Source organism: Mus caroli, unplaced genomic scaffold (assembly GCF_978045245.1).
Source record: "Mus caroli unplaced genomic scaffold, Mus_caroli_1 scaffold_8, whole genome shotgun sequence".
In the NCBI taxonomy this organism is placed as follows: Eukaryota; Metazoa; Chordata; class Mammalia; order Rodentia; family Muridae; genus Mus; species Mus caroli.
Genome location: NW_028227263.1, coordinates 46,404,069 through 46,421,094, shown reverse-complemented (window position 1 = coordinate 46,421,094; position 17,026 = coordinate 46,404,069). Strand labels below are relative to the sequence as shown.

The following is a 17,026-nucleotide window of genomic DNA, read 5'->3' as shown; positions in this document are numbered from 1 at the left end:
ATAAGACATGCTGATAGATAGATAGATAGATAGATAGATAGATAGATAGATAGATAGATGCATGCATACATACATACATACATACATACATACATACATACATATACACAGAGATACATAGACAGATAGATACACAGATAAACAGATACATAGATAGATACACAGATAGATATAGACAGACAGCTAGAGCTGGACACAGGTTGGTGGGAAGAGAATGGTGATGGGTGAGAGAAGACTGGGCTAGGGCCCGGGGAGAGGAGGCAGAAGGCCATGGAGGATAAGGGCTGGAGATGGGAAGAGCACACTGCCTCCTCTGTGGCACTCAGACTTGGCCCCAGTGGCTCCCAGAACTTCATCCTAATACACCGTGGAGGGCCCGAGCCCCTGGGATGGAGGTAGCCATCAGAATCTCAAAGAAGTGTGAAATAATCCATCCACTTCATGACCACAGCATCAAACAAGTTGATTAGAAGCTTCATGGTGTAATGAAATGTAGCCTTTTACAAACATGCAACTTCCAATAGTGAGTCTTAGAAACTTGAAACCATGAATTCATAGACTATGCAGAAAACCTCTGGAGACCAGAGCCTGCCCCTGAGTATCTCCCAAATAGAGAAACTGAGGCTCAGAGAAGGTAAGATGTTTCTGGACCTCACCCTGTGTGTTGGCAGCTTCAGGAGCGATGACTCCTTCCAACAGCCTTGTACGGGAGCTCCTGCTCCTGCCGAGGTCACTGGAACCAGGACGGCTGTGCTTGGCAGTCTCCTCCCCTCCTGGTTTTCACATGGCCTTGGGCACGCACCTCCCTAAAGGAAGAAAGCGCTCCAGGCACCTTAGAGGGCATGGTAGGGTGGAGTATGTGGCCACCAAAGGCCTCCTGCCAGGCCCCCCACAGACCCAGCTTCTGCCAGGCATGTTGGTGGCAGGGAGGAGCCCTGACTGAGTGGCTCCTGTCCTCACACTCTGAACAGGCAGGGAAGGGAAGGCATGCCAACTGGCACAGAAGCCCAAGGCTTTAGGACCGCCCTGAGGAAGGTAGGACATGGTTTCTTCAGCAACTGATTGAGACCTAAGGTGGTCACGGTGCTGCAATCAATCCTCCCTCGTGGGGGGAGGGGACTGAGGAAGAAAGACATTATTCACTCCTTGGAGAGTTGGACTGGTTCTAGCCAGCACCCCAGCTGGGCCTGGGTTCCACCCTCTGCCAGGGGAGGCTGAGAGATAAACACGGCTCATTTGATACGGGTGAGCCAGGCCAGCCAGGCATTGCTGGCTCCGGGGAATAGGACCTGCTGTTTGGTGCCACTGTCCACAGTGGGTTGGTGGGAAGCAGGTAGGGAGAAAGCTAACCTGTGTGTCCCCTAAAGTTCTCCATGGCCCACTAAAGCCCAGACTATGGCAACATAACAATGACCCCAAAGCTTTGTTCTGAGAGGTCAAGAGGGCTAAGCAGGAGCTGTGTGAGAAGCCAGAGGAAGACCAGTATTTTTCCTCTTTAAACAACTTCCTAAGGTATAGAAATGGCCTAGGAAATCCACCACCATGGAGGTGTCAGGGTGGCCCTCTTCAGCCCACCCTGGTTTGTGTATGAAAGTTCCCATGTAAGCTCTCCTTGGCTAGAGAATGGCCCTTGGTGTGAGCTTGAAAGCCTGAGAGAACAGGATGCTCCACCAGAAGTTAGGAGAGAGACCCCAAAGGCAACTTTTACATTATAGAACAGTGGCAAGCTGGGTGGAAAAGCCAGGGACAGAGTTAGTGGCTGGTGGAGCAGAGAGAGAAGGAGGTGGAGACCACGGGCCTGGCGTTTGGGTTAGAGGGTGGCTTAGGTGTTGGGCTCTGCTTTAAACCCTGGGATTCTGAATTCAAATCACTGGCTGGAGCGCTGTGGGCAGCAAGCCTTTGCTTTCTCAGAATTTTCTTGTAATGGTGACATTACAAAGCCCTGCAGGATGAATTACCTAGCCCATGTTTCTGAGTGTTTTCCTCTCCTTGGCATTCAGCCATGTCCAAGAGGAGGTGGCTCGGTGCTTGGTGCTGTAATCACTGTAGACCACTCAATTAATAGCGTCAGCTCAAGAGTGGCTCAAGAGTATTGCAGCAATTAATTCTCACACAGCGTTTAGGAGAGCGTCAACTCATCGCACAGGGTCTCGTGTGCCCCAGTTGGCCTCAAACCCATATGCAGTTGAGGATGACCTTAAACTTCTCATCTTCCTCCTCCACCTGCAGAGTGCTAAAGTGACTCCTGCCTGATTTATGTGATGCTGAGGGTCAGGCCCAAGCTTTCGCGTGTTCTAGGCAAGCACTCTACCAACTGAGCTACACCACCAGCTCCCATTAAGTAATGCATATAAAACGCTCAGCACAGAGAACAGCTGCAGGTCCCTTTGTCCCTGTTTCAATATGGAGGAACTTAGTTCTGGCTGGACAACCTCCACCCCCATTCCTTCTGCAAAGAAGGACTCCGAGTAATTGACAGGGCAAGAGGCATACTGAACCCAGGTAGCCACGCTGAAATGGGAAGCCTAACCCTAAACTAGCAAGGAGTACAGTGATTGGTTAGAAATAAAAGGGGGTGGAGGCTTTAGGAGAACAGGGGAATAGGAAAGGCGTCTAACTCACCTCAAACACAAGCTAACGTCTCAATCATTCTGAGAAATAATCCACATTCCTGTACTGCAACGGGTACAGAGACAACTAAAAAGTCAGTCAAGGCAACAATCAGGACTCAGAGAAGTAACAAAGGTGATTTCTGTCTCTCTCTGTGTGATGTGTTCATGTTGCATGTGTGCATGTGTCTGTGTACAGATGTGCATGCACGTGTATGTGTGGATGTGGAGGCCAGAGGGTGACAGTAAGTGTCGTTCTGGACTGCTCCCACCTTAGATTGAGTGAGTCAAGGTCTGTTGCTTGAACCCAGCAATTGCTGATTCGCCTTGTCCAGTGGTCCAGCCAGCCAGATTTCTCCAGGGATCCCCTGCCTTCACCTCCCCAGCACTAGAATTCCAGGAAGACCACATCTTTGGGACATTCCACATGAGTGTGAGGAGCTGAACGCCACTCCTGATATTTGTGCTTTTTGCCCACTAAACAATCTCTTCAACTCACGAAGTTCACTTTTAATGATATATGAAAGTAGGGTACTGGGTGCGTGTGTGTGTGTGTGTAAGAGGCAGAGCGAGAGGAGAGCAACAAAGGAAAGAGAATGAGTGCAAGCATGAGGTAGAGGGGCAACACATTGAGGGTCAGGAGACCCAGGCTTCCTCCCTGCTTGGTATGCTAACTGCTGTGTGGCCTTAGCATGCAAATTGCCCTGTCTGGACCTGGTATCATCCACCTATGTGTAAGAACTACCATTTGTAGCCTAGAATGTTGATCTGAAAGCATTTCATTGTTTGATCCCCTCACAGCCCTGTAAACTGCCAGCAACATGCCTAATAGCAAGCATGTGGTCCAGCGGAGATGCAAACTCAGATATTCTGGGAACAGGGGTGAGGCAGGGCTTTGAGTTGGAGCCTCCTGAGACTAACATCCCTTTTTGGCTTGCCAGGCTCGGGCAAAGTCTGCCTTTTCGGTGAAAAGATATACACCCCCGGCCAGAGCTGGCACCCCTACTTGGAACCACAAGGCACGATTTACTGTGTGCGCTGTACCTGCTCTGAGGTAGGTTCCCTCTGGCTGCTGGGCCGCCTATATCAGGTATGTCTGGAAGACAGAGGATAGGCAGGCCCAGGAATCATTATTCTACAACGATGTTGTCAGAGACAGCGTTGGGTTGAGGATCTGGTCTGCAGTCTGGTTTGTGTTGGTGCCAGCCTTGCTGTCTGCCCACACCCAGCCTAGCTTCTGTGACTTCACACTCCTTCCCTTCCAGGGAATTCCATCCAGCCCTCCTCCTCACCCTTCCTCGACAGACAATCCTCCAACCCAGCTGATCCAAATATTCCTTCTCCAAGGCTTGCCTGAAGCAGTAAATGACCTCTGTCTAGAAGCTCTTCCTGTGTGGACATCTGTGCCTCTTTCTCCTAATTACTGTTCATAACTATGTGAACCTTCTGGATGGGGTCCCCAAGAACATGGCTCACATCTAGCCAAAGGCTGGACCAAATGGGGCAGAGCTTGTGCCTTTGTTTTGACTTCCACCTCCTCCTACCCTAACTGTATCAGTGAGCTTTCCTTTACCACAACAAACCGTAAACGTATAAACATATAAACAGTAAAGGTTTGCTTCCTCTCAAAGTTTTAGACAGTCTAGCTAAGGTCAACTGGCCTTATTGCTCACTTCATGGCCAGGAAGCCAAAGAATGAGAAAGAAGCCCAAGTGCCCACCATCCTCTCTATGGGCACACCCCCAGTGACCTATGGACAAAATCCCATCTCCTGAGGGGCCACAGAGCCTCCACAGCTTCACCCTGGGACCTTTAATACGTGCACCTTCCAGGTCATTCAACATCCAAACTATCGCCATCCCAGCTCTTCCCTGGGCTTGCACAATCAGTTGGGGAGGATAAAGGAGACCCATGCAACCCAGAATTCTCCAAGGAAGTGCAAGGATGGGAGAACAGGAGTGGGCCAGGGGGACACCCAAACAACAGGTCCCTGTTGGGAGGTCTTGAATTCATTTTCTGGGTGATGCTCGGGGCTTCTGGCTCTCAGACCCTTTGCACCTTCTTTTTCTCACAGACCAAGAGATGGAAAAGGCAGAAGCTCTAAGAGCCTGTGTGGTTAAGCCAGAACTTCCAAGGGCAGAGAAGAGCCTCTGAGGAGACTGGAGTGAGGAGCAAGTGACACAGTCCTCATCTCCATTGGGCCCGCTCCTTCCTGGGTCTTTCCCTCTCTCTCCCCATTGTTCCCCTAATGTCAGCTTTAGGTAGAACCCAGACACAAACAGGGATGCAACTCCCGCCTACAAGGCTCCAGCTGCCTTTTTCTTTTTTTTATCCTTAGCACATCTGAAGCCAATAAGCCATTTTTAAAAAGCTTTAGAAAATATAGCCAGAAAACAGAAAGGAAACCATAACAGAAAATTGCAGACATGTCGCCTGGTGCAGTTGACAAAGGCCAAGTTGTGTGATCTACTGGAGCTTACTCATGTCTCCTTCCCCGGAGGTCACACTTGTAGCTTCTCATCCTCGGCCCAAAGGACAAAGCACAGCCTGAACACCCTACCGCTCTCCACCATGGCACCATCTTCACCACCTAAGCCACTTTCACCTCTCACCTAGTGAGACTGCTGCATGGGCCTGCCAACAGGTCTCTCTGTTGTCCCTCTCAAAATCCATTCTGAACAAAGCAGCTAGAATGATCTCCCCTAAATACAGACCTATGGTGTTTCTTAGCTCTTAAAACCATCCAATAGCTGCCCCCCTCAACACACACACTTTTGGACGGGGTCTCGTGTAGCCTAGGCTAACCTCAAATTCATCTGAGGGTAATCTTAAACATCTGATTTTTGCCTATACCTCAACCTTGCTTGGGTCATGGGCATGTGCCACTGTGCCGACTTTCTGCAGTGCTAGGAATTGAACCCAGGGCTTCATGTATACTGGGCAAGCCCTCTTCTAGCCTAGCCCACTGGCAGTCCTGCATGATCCAACACCCCACCCCTTATCTTCCAACTCCATGCCCTCAATGCAGCCATACCAGCCTGGTGCCTGAACCTCCAACGTTTGAAACATTTTTACCTATTCCCTCCATTGAAATAGCCTCTCCTGTCATGAATGACAGCTTTTCCCTTCCTGGTTCATCTTGTGACTGTCACCTCCTTGGGATGGCTTCCCTTACACTCTCCAAATGTGCCTTCTAATCATATCACCTGGTTTGGTCCTGGCCATAAACACAACAAGTTAGCTTGCCCCTGCTTCTAACTGCCCTATCACCTCCAGCCACTAGGATGCAGACCCCTGAGAACGAAAGACTGTCACTCCTGGATGTCCACCTGTGCTCAGTATAAGCATTCACACTGTCTCAGCATTCCATAAAGGCATGGCCCCTAGTTATGGTGTTTAGCTGCCGTGTGACCTCAGGCAGCCTCAGGGACAATTTTTGCTTCCAGTATGGATGCTGGTGTTGAGGACAGAAAGTGAGGTCCTCTATAGTTACATAGTCACTCCAAAAATGATGGCTCTGACTTTAACAACGAAGTCCCTCTAGCCACAAACAGCCCCGCCACATGCCTGTCACCCCCAAGCTGCCTTCTTCTGATCCACTTCAGCAAGAGCCAAGAGAAAGGTTCTAGATCTTTAGACCACATGTCCCTCAAAATCTATCTTGCTTTTCCAAGGCCTCTGGTCACCCTCTTAAGATTGAGCTCCACAGGTGTGGGATCTCTAGGAGGTCGCTGTTGAAGCACAAGCCATGTCTGTGGCTCTGAGTAACCCCTTCCCACTGACCAGTCCTTGGCATTCTCTTGGGCCAACTTGGGAAGCAGGGACTCCAGAGGGATTTGGACAGTCTAGGGTCTTCCTTGGTGCAAAAGGCTCCTTCTGGGAGAAGTCTTGTCTACAACCTCTGCTGGGTAGAGGGCAAGAAAAGAGAACTACATGCAAGAGGGCTGGAGCCAGCTTGATTAATCTTAGGGTTTAAACAGTGCTGACTCCATTCATTTGAGAGCTTCCATGTCTGACCCCGGCTCTCTATTCCCCCTCCACCCTCACACTTTTAGATTTTAGTGGTTGCTTGCTTGGAGTCCAGGGCCCTGTGCCAACCCTTGCTTTGGAGTCCATGCTTGAATAAGGGAGACAGATGTAAAGGTACAGCACACTGGGTCTGGCAAAGGAGCAAGAGCAAGGAGTAGGGAGGTTGAGGAAGGGCTAAGAGATGCCCTGGTGCTCTAGGAAACCTCTGGAAGGAGCTGGGACCTCTCTCATCGCCTCAGTTCATCTCATGCTCTGTGTGTTCCCTTGTCTGAGTCTCTCCTCTCACCTGCTGGACTTGAAGACGTGAAAGAACTTGAGCTCTGTTTTTCTCTGGTGCCAAACCCAGAGGCTCCATCCAGGGTTCCACAGAACTTTATAGATCTGGGGAGAAGGATGATAAAGCCACAAGTCTTTTCTACACCAGATTTTTAGTCATGTCCTGGTTTCTGTTCTCTTGTATTACAGTCCTCCTTTAAACAAGAGGCTCAGGGTCAGTACTATAAGAGAAAACGTCATAGTTAAAAATAGCCTGGGCAGAGCACTAAGATCATTGCCCAGATAGCCCAAAGCTTTTGCTTCCATTTCTCATACCCACAAAGGGGCCACGAGATCTGAGCAAACTCATGACAGGTCTGTCCTCCTGTGGCTGAGGGTGCAGGTGAGTTGGTTAGATGAGATCCGCTGAGTGGTCAGGGTAAGGACTCACTTGAGGTATTTTTTTTTTAACCCTAGCATACATAGGCTTAAGACAAAGTAGGATTCTGCTTTGGGGTGGAGGTCGGGAAAGGACCCCGGCAGATGCGAAGCAGTGGTTCTTGGGAATGAGGCCTGACCCTATATCTCTTTCAGAATGGACATGTGAATTGTTACCGCCTCCGCTGCCCACCCCTTCACTGCTCACAGCCTGTGATGGAGCCACAGCAATGCTGTCCCAGGTGTGTGGGTAAGTAGCGTCCTTCCCCCTGCTGGCACTGAGTCCCCGGCTGTCCGTCTTACTCCTGTTGTAAGCCTCTGGCTGAGAGAAATCTCCAGAAGAGGAGCAGTCCTGTCTGTTAGATATGTGGGAACAGACAGATGTTCATGGACACATCTGGGCCCTCAAGTAGGCTAAGGTAGCAGCAAACTTCTGGCTTCAAAAATTGATATACATAGCAGGAGAAAAAGGGCAGGGGAAGTAGAGATTGGGTGGGCAAGATGCCTCAGCAGGTAGGGGAACTTACCTTCAGCGTGACAATCTCTGGGACCCATACAGTAAGAGGAACAAACTGACACAGAGGATTGTCCTCTGGCCTCCACCCACATACCACAGGTTGAACCCCTTCCCCCCATGTAAAACAAAAATTGAAAGTTAAAAAAGAAAGAAAGAGAACAGAGAAACTGGCTGAAGGAGGTGGGAACTATCGTGTCCTGCTGACTGCACATCTGGGCCCCAGTCCCCAGCTATCCAGAAGTCCCTCCAGCTATCCAGAACGAGGGGGAGAGCAAAGGCAAACACCTCGGGGCTGGCTACCCCTGTGTGGGTACATGGTGTATTTGCCGTGGCTCATTTCTCTACTTCTTAGGTTGTGATCCTGTCAGTGACAGGGCCAAGCCTGACACAGGGAGTGCCCCCTGAACACTCATTGGCCTCAGACACTGAGAGGTAGCCAGGCTGCAGTGGTCAGATGTAAGCATTAGAGAGACCTCTTGGCTAGTTTATATGGGAAATGTCAGGGAAGACCTAAGTTAGACCTTAGTTTAAATGTTGAGAGAAACAGAGTCAGAGACAGAGACAGAGAGAGCGCAAATCTTCAGAAAAGTAAAAAGTGCCCTTCTGACTCCTAGTAAAAATCTTAAATCCATGGGAATTTTATTTTCTCCCTCATCCTGCTCTTCTACCTGCAGATCCTCGTGTCCCCTCTGGCCTCCGAGTTCCCCTAAAGTCCTGCCAGCTCAATGAGACCACCTACCAACACGGAGAGATCTTCAGTGCCCAGGAGCTGTTCCCTGCCCGCCTGTCCAACCAGTGTGTCCTGTGTAGCTGTATTGTAAGACCCTCCACAGTCTCTGTGGCCCAAGCCAGTGTCTATCGGACAAAGAAGGGTGGGGTGGGGCTCTAAGGATAAGAGAGGTTGGAGGGAAGCGAACACCCAGGACCTCCAATCTCCCACCCCTAGCTTAGTGAGGTGACCTTTCTCTAGGTTTTCACACTTGGTCCCCAAATAATAAGAGTAGCTCATCTCCCTCCCCCACCCCATGGACACTACTCTTTTGAGGGGAGGGAATACGCCCATATTGTTTCTGTGTCTTCTCTTGTTCATGTTCAGGGCTTGGCATCCAGAGGAATGAATGAATGAATGAATGAATAAATGAATGAATACCAGTCATCAGTCCTTGGACACAGACAGAAAGGGCCTGACAGTACCCAATGGGGTTTAGTCTGAAGTAATTAGACTTCTTGTGCCCATGGTCAGAGTAAGGCTTAGGGACAGCAGGTTTGACAGACCTGTGATTGAGAGACAGAGCCAAACAGGAACGATTTAGGAAATGTTCCTCTTCTTGTTTGTTTGGGTTTTTTTGTTTTTTGTTTTTTTTGTTTTTTTTTTTTTTTTTTGAGACAGGGTCTCTCTGTTTAGCCCTGGCTGTCCTGGAACTCACTTTGTAGACCAGGCTGGCCTCGAACTAAGAAATCCACCTGCCTCTGCCTCCCGAGTGCTGGGATTAAAGGCATGCGCCACCACGCCCGGCATGTTCCTTTTCTTGCAGGGAGAGTCTCCCTGTAGCTCTCTTACCCTCAGCCTTAGCTTTCCTATCTCTTTACTCCCTATTGCCAAACCTCTCTGGATGAGATGAGAGCTGAAATCCAGAAAGGATGGGCAGAGAAACCGTTAGAATATCCTCTCTGTCACCACCGTCATCTCTCCATCTTCCCACAGCCTTGTCCTAGTGCAAGTATCCTCCCTCATGGAAGGCAGCACTCTACAGGGAAAAGAACATAGACTTCAGGAGTCATGGAGGTCTGGGTTGAGATCTTGGTTCTGTAGCTATGGCAAGCTACTTAACCGCTTTGAGTTCCATTTGCTTATCTGAACAGGGTGATGAGTTCTTTCCCCTAAGGCCATTGACCAAAGACAGCTCCAAGAACGTGAATCTAACAGATTCACATTCTAGACTAAGACAAGAGGCAGGGGCTCTGCTAAGCAGCCGCTCACCAGCCTGGATTTCTGGCTCTCTATTTTTTCATTTCATCGCTGTTTATGGCCCTGGCTTGAGTTCCGACCTCCTCTCTGAAAGTGGGGTCCTTACACCTCAGACTCGAGGGGAGCAACAAGGAGAGGAGCTGGAGCTGCCTCGTTTCCTACAGGAGCATGGGGCCTCAGGGCCGAGTCTCACGGCCACGCTCGGAGGTGGCTGTGCTCCCTGCCTTTCACAGCAGGAGAAACTCAGCAGAGAAGTCCTCTCCAAAGAGGCCAATCTCCTGCCTCCCACAGGGCCCTGCATCCTATAGTCTCAGCTTTCAGAGTGGGCCTTGAAGTTGGTGGCCAATGGTTTCCAGTAAGACCAATATAATCCTAGGAGCCACCCATGTAGTCCGTTCTCACTCTGGGTCCCTGATGCAGGCTCAGGAGAAAGATAGAGATTTCTGTAGAAAAGAACATGATGCCTGAGCTCTGGTCCCTTCTACCCTGACTGTCTCTATGACTGGATGGCACAGTTCCCCCTCGTCTACAGGACTCCCCTTACCTCCAAGCCCATCTCTCAAGTTGCTGTGGAAGCTGAGGGGAATAGTGGAGGTGAAGTTCATTTCAGGGCTTGGAGTGGGGATAGGAGGTTAAGGGGACCTCCCCCCTCCAGCTGTCTTGCCCGGTCCTCAATATCAGGGGAGACCTTAAGGGTATTTACTCCCAGGGAAAGAGGCTCTTCTGGGCCCCCAAGGCTGATCTTCATCAGAGCTCATTTCCAATCTGGTGGGTTCTGTCTTTCAGGAGGGCCACACTTACTGCGGTCTCATGACCTGTCCTGAACCCAGCTGTCCCACCACACTCCCTCTGCCTGATTCCTGCTGTCAGACCTGCAAAGGTGAGTGTCATAGTTAACTTCATCAACTTGACAGTCTGAGTCATTTGAGAGGAAAGCCTTAACTGAGGAATTGCCTAGGTCAGACTGGCTTGTGGGCTTGTCTATGGGGGATTGTCTTGATTGTTAATTGATGTAGGATGGCCAGCCTTCTTTGGGCAGCACCATTCCCTAGGCATTGGTCCTGACCTACCTAAATCAAGCAATCCAGAAAGCAGTATTCTTCCATGGTTTCTACTTCAAGTTCCCACTTGAGCTCCTATATTGACTTCCCTCAATGACAGACTGTCACTTGTAAGTTGAAATAAATTCTGTCCTTCCCTAAATTGCTTTAGTGAGGATATTTTATCACAGCAATAGAGTGAAATTACAACCCTGAATCTTCCCAAAGGCTTCCAGGGTCCCATAGTGTCCCCTTTATGGACTTCCAGGAAGAGCCACTCCCTTTAGGGACAGCCAACATATAGTATACACTTCATTCCCACAGGGAGGTGGTAGCTTGGCATGGATGCCCCAGAAAGCAGGACCCATAGCTGATCCTGTGCTGGGCCACTTCTGTCACTACAATACCAGGAAGTACATGTGAAGCAAAGTAAAGATCTGGGGGTGAGAGAAGAAGAGGGAAAAGTTTAGCCTTAACTCCCATTGGCCAAGGCTCACATCAATAACCCTCATTAATGCTGGTTACTCCCGCAGTGTGAGTGACAGGCAGCTCTGGGAGCAGCAGACAGTGAGAGGAGGGGTCTGTCAGGGGACATGGATAGGAGGCACTGCTAGGGTAAAGCTGAGGGTGCTGGGAGCAGACAAGGTGCTGCTGCAGAGCCTGTAGTGACAGGGTGCTGTCTCACCCACCATCCAGTAGGGCTAAAAGGAGCAAAGTAGCACCCAGAAGGGGATGAGCATGGGCTGAGACCTAGTGTCTCCTGTCTTCCTCACAGCAGCATAGGGCACAGGATTGGAATCCCAGGGTAGATTCTCTGGGTAAACTGAGGCTAGCACACATGCTGCTGAAGAGCGGCTGGGCTTGAGCAGAGGCATGCAACTGGACTGTCCCCGTGGACCGGGGAAGCCAACAAGAGCTTCTTAGGGAGCCTCGGATGTTGGGGTTTGGGAAGGTGTATTTCTGTTTAGTCCTCATTGCTCCTCTAGATGTCAGCTGGGGAGTAGACAGGCTGGCCTGGAGGATCTAACAGGTGCCCAGTCCTACTCTCCTGGGTCTCTGGAACAGGAGCATTCAAGACAAGCCAGATGGCATAGTGAAGCAAGGGCTTGGGAAAGAGAATGGTGCTGAGCTTCAAGAAGCTCCGGGGCTCTCGCTCTCTGTGCTGGTTCCCTGGTGCATCTAGAGGAGGCCTCAAGATTCCCCATGGAGGTAGAGGACTGAAGAGCAGCGCTCTGGGAGTGTGTAGTGAAAAACCTGGTTGTAGGCATGGGATTCTGGGATCTTGGGGCGGTCACTTACATGGTGACCAGTATCCCAGAGGGGTGGCTTTTAAGTAGACTAAATAAGGTGCTCTGACCTAACTGAACAGTTCCCTTCTGGGAGTGACCAGAAAGTCAATGTTGGGGGGGGGGGGCTGAAGAACCATCCTAGTAGTGGAGATTTTGAGAACCCAATAAAGACAAAGACAGGTTGTATGGAGAAGTGTAAGCTCCTCTAAGGTAACATGTAGGCTGGGGTTACAGATGTGGCATTAGGCTTTTGGAAGGGACAGAGGTACAGGCAGAGGCCTCAGGGCAGTGGCCTCAAGGCTGACCCAGTTTCCTTTTGAGTTTTCAGACAGGACAACTGAGAGTTCCACAGAAGAAAACTTGACGCAGCTGCAGCATGGAGAGGTGAGTGCACACACAGCTCTGCAGGCATGGCAGGGAGAGAGGCTGCCTGACTCTCCAGTACTCACTCTTCTTAGGCATTGCACTTTATCTGTTCCTGGTCCCATATCCCTCTGCCCGTACAAACTCCAAGACTCTGGGGCAGCTGCACTGGCAGCTCCAGAATTCCAGCCGTCTTCCCTCCCTGTCATCATCATGGTTTCTACTATGGCTGATAGGCCAGAAGGGAACAAGTGGCCACAAGGGCAGTGTAGGCTCCAAATGCCCTCATTTCCCTTCTGGGGTCCCTGACACTGTTCTTTCCAGAGCCTCTGTGTGTGTGAACAGGCTAAGTCCCCAGGGGATAGCCTCTGGGTTGGTCCGTGCTTCTGTGCCTCATTTCTGGGGTGCAGGTTCTTTGCCAGGGACCTTTCTGCTCCCCCACTTCCATCTTGGCTCCTGACAATCTTGTCTAGAATTCAGAGGCTCTAGCCTTCCCAGCTCTCTGTAGCTTGAGGTAGGAGATAGGAAAATGAACCACATCCTGACTAACTACCCTAGCGCTCCTCAGTGTCATGCTACAATGTGACAAGTCCTTCCATCCTTTCATCCTGGGATCCAGAAGCCTGGGACACCCAAAGCTGGACTCCAGACCTGTCCTCCAGGGTGTTTGCCTTTGCAGGGCTGATTTCTCAGGAGGCCCATAAACATGGGCTGTTTGGTTTCTCCTTCCTCCCCGTCCCTAGAAGGCAGTGTGTGGCCACAGGCTAGTGACAGACCCTGAACAGCTCCTTCCCGACTAACTGAATAACTTGGACATGTGCCAGTTGGGCCAGTTGGGTGTTGCATCTGTCCTTCAAGCCCTCCTTGGCCCAACTTCCACTGACCAGTGCTTTGCAGGCACTTCCAGTGTGCCCGAACCTGTGCTGGGGCCTGGGGAGTTTCTATTCTGCAGGCTCTGCCTCTGGGCCATGAAAGAGTTACCTCAGAGGCTGTGTGGCATGGGAAACTATAGAAGGAAGGGTATAAGTGGCTTGTGGACATCGAGGGAAAGGACAGGCAGGCTCTTCTTCTTGTCCCCAGCCCTGTCATTCCCCACTCTGTGGCCTGGAGCCGCCCAGTTCCCAAACTGAGCCGCAGAGCTCCTGTCCCATAGGCTGTCATCCCCACCCCCACTTCGGTGTCTCAGCCCTCCTAGATCTGGTCTGGATGGGCAGGAGGGCAGGGGGAGGGGGAGAATAGGACCTGGGAGCAAGGACCTTGCATTCCAGGAGTTATGGAATGAGGACTCTCTTAAAAACCCCATGTCTCTAAGTGGAGCCTAGAGTTTTTTGATTTCCTACACTGTGGAATTCTGGAACTTTCTGGGATCTTCAGAGGCTCATTCTGTTGTCTCACCACCTAACTTTTCCTACAAAACAAATTTTCTCTATTCCTGATCCCACATTGCTTTGCCTACCCACAGCAGCCCCAAGGTCTAAGAAAGCCCTGGAAGCTGGCTTGCCAAATCTTTGTCAGTGTTTTTATTGATTAGTCTGAGAATATCTTAGACCTCACCCAGAAGGTTCTGTGTGGAGCCTGTGCTCTCTGTCTATCTGTCTGTCTGTCTGTCTGTCTGTCTCTCTCTCTCTCTGTCTGTCTCTGTCTCTGTCTCTCTCTCTCTGTCTCTGTCTCTCTGTCTCTCTCTGTCTGTCTCTGTCTCTGTCTCTCTCTCTCTCTCTCTGTCTCTCTCTCTCTGTCTCTCTCTCTCTCTCTCAGAAGTCCTCTACCCTTCTCTAGCAAGCGTCTCAATGCAGCCTGGTTGGTGTCCCCAGCTGTGGCCTGTCCCACAGACAGCTCCACATCCTGCTTGCTGTTCACAGAGACATCCCCAGGATCCATGCTCGGAGAGGAGAGGCCCCAGCACGCCAGCCCCCACCAGCCTCAGCTCCCCTCTGGGCTTCATCCCTCGCCACTTCCAGTCAGTAGGAATGGGCAGCACAACCATCAAGATTATCTTGAAGGAGAAACATAAAAAAGGTGGGGACAGGACACTCCTCTCATGCGCCAATGGGGTGAGAGCCCCTTGTTCCTGACCTCCCTACTCTGGTTCACCAATCTCAACCTGGCCATGATTATAAACTCAAAAGCAAATAAAACTGAGTGTACCCTTAACTCCCATGTGACAGAGGAGGATGCTGAGAGGCACAGGACTGAGTCAGAGAAAGAACCAGTCCTGTTCTGTAGGGGTGAGGGTGGGCATGTCTCACTAGGTAGTTCAGGCTGTCCTTGAATCTCATCTCAGACTCACCTGTCTCTGGCTTCCAAGTAATATTTTATTGAGCAGCTATTATGTCTTTATTGAGAAGTAGGGGATACAAAATAGAGTCTTTCCCGGTCTCTGCCCCAAAGGGCTCCTAAGACTAGTCGGGGAGATTTGTGAATACATTCGCATGAGACAGGGCTGAGGACAAGACTGCCAAATGAAGGCAGAGCTACTCTGTCAGGTAACAGTGGGGATGACTATGGAAGGGGAGAACAGGGTCCACAGCAGGACTCCCAGACTGGCAGAGAAGGAATGGATGTGGGCTACAGAGCCTCAAATACTGGGCTGTAGTAAGGCAGGGAGGGAGGCAAGGGCCTACTAGAGTTCACACCACCCGTGCTGACAGTTGTTTCTGGTTTTCCTGCCCGGAAAAAGCCAGGTTTGGCTGCCAGGCCAACACTCTCCTTGCCCCACCACAAGAATTTCTTAGGCCAAGGGAGGGCTTTCCATCTTCAGCAAAGCCTAGGTACTGGGAGGGATGTCAGAGTTGGTGCAGGTTTTACCCCTTAGCCTGCACTTCGCACACAGTGTAGCTGGTGTTCCCTCGTTTTGAGCTAGAGACTCTGGCCAGACCAGAGGCATTGACCCGCGTTCCCTCTCCCCTGCTCTCCATGTCCCAGCTTGCACACACAATGGGAAGACATACTCCCATGGGGAGGTGTGGCACCCCACTGTGCTCTCCTTTGGCCCCATGCCCTGCATCCTGTGCACATGTATCGATGGCTACCAGGACTGCCACCGTGTGACCTGCCCCACCCAATATCCCTGCAGTCAACCCAAGAAAGTGGCTGGGAAGTGCTGCAAGATCTGCCCAGGTAGGAGGGATGCTGAGGGCAGGAGAAACGCTGTCCATAGGCACCGGGGTGGGGGTGGGGTGGGGGCTGGGTTCTGGGACCTGGAGTGCTTACACTTAGCCATAGGTGCCCAGGCTGCTAGAAGCTCATGCATAGAGAATGCCAGACTACATGGAGACTCCTAGCATGATGGTGGTAGCTTCGGAGGCTCTTACAGACACAAAATCAAGGGATGTTTTGCATTCTCTGCAGCCACAAAGCATTAGAAGCCTGGACCTTGTGAGACTAGCCAGTGTCGACTGGACACATCACAGACATAGTTTCCCTCTCTTTCAGAGGACGAGGAAGATGACCACAGTGAGGTCATTTCCACCCGGTGTCCCAAGGTACCAGGCCAGTTCCATGTGTACACGTTGGCATCTCTAAGCCCAGACAGCCTACACCGCTTTGTCCTGGAGCATGAAGCCTCTGACCAGGTAGATATGTACATCTGGAAGCTGGTGAAAGGTGAGTGGCCAACTCCTGCTCCCAGCCCCATATGCCTCTGGAACCTTCCTGTCCTCAGCACCCATAGGGGCCTTAAGAAAGCGTTGCTAGTCAGATGCCTCAGCCTCCCTCTAGGAGTAAGAACCCCTGATCCCATTCCTGTTCCTCTGACTTGTGTGATAGCTCTGATAAGCTCGCCAAGGCCCCTGAATGCTCCCTCTCCTGGTCATGGAGGGTTACTGCACCCTTTGAGGCACCGACCTTAAAATCATAGACTCTACTGGTAAGATTGAAACATTGAGCCATGATTCAAAGCTGGGAGAAAAGAAGATTCAGGGCGTGGGGAATGCTGGCTCCTGACTCTGGTGGGATGCCCTGTTCCAGGGAATAGTTTTGCTCTGAGTGACAGTAGAGGCCAGACCACAAGCAGAAGCTATGAAACCAGGCAGACCAAGGTTCAAACTCACCTTTGCTACCTCAAATCTTGGCTCTTTTCATTCTTAGCTGTGTGATCGTGGACAATCACTTAAGCCTCTCTGGACCTCAGTGTTCTCTTCTGTGAATTGGGCAAAGGTGCTCTGGGACCTATGGAATGTGGCAAAAATACCCATATCCCCCTACCACACTGACTAGTTAGAATGGTGGAGAGCTGGGCTTCTATTTAGTAAGAGGGCGGGGGGACTTGATTAACCTCAGAGGGAGGTGCAGAGCCGCAGAGCAGGAGAGGCAGAAGCGGGAACTCTGGTAATCTGAACCTTTAGATCACACTGTTTCCCAGGGCTGGTGCTGGCTACAGCTCTCAGACCACCCACACTCTACACCCTGGCAGGTGCCGGGACAGCAGGAAAGCCCCCGTGTTTGGGAACACACAGCTTGCAGCAGGTGCTTGTGGGGAACTGATGTGGTCAGGGAAGGCTTCCTAGAGTGTGAACCTC

The 17,026-nt window shown here is 50.9% G+C and overlaps 1 protein-coding gene across 2 annotated transcripts in view; it reads left to right on the top strand.

Moving 5' to 3' along the window:
- Positions 1 to 17,026, top strand: part of Chrdl2 (chordin like 2) — a 29,137-nt gene that overhangs the window by 7,679 nt on the left and 4,432 nt on the right. For both annotated transcript variants that reach the window (XM_021168290.2, XM_021168289.2), the window contains exons 2-9: positions 3,551 to 3,663; positions 7,488 to 7,581; positions 8,523 to 8,665; positions 10,604 to 10,697; positions 12,475 to 12,530; positions 14,369 to 14,525; positions 15,432 to 15,626; positions 15,942 to 16,112. In XM_021168290.2, coding sequence (XP_021023949.1) covers positions 3,551 to 3,663; positions 7,488 to 7,581; positions 8,523 to 8,665; positions 10,604 to 10,697; positions 12,475 to 12,530; positions 14,369 to 14,525; positions 15,432 to 15,626; positions 15,942 to 16,112 — 1,023 coding nt within the window. The remainder of the gene's footprint in view (positions 1 to 3,550; positions 3,664 to 7,487; positions 7,582 to 8,522; positions 8,666 to 10,603; positions 10,698 to 12,474; positions 12,531 to 14,368; positions 14,526 to 15,431; positions 15,627 to 15,941; positions 16,113 to 17,026) is intronic.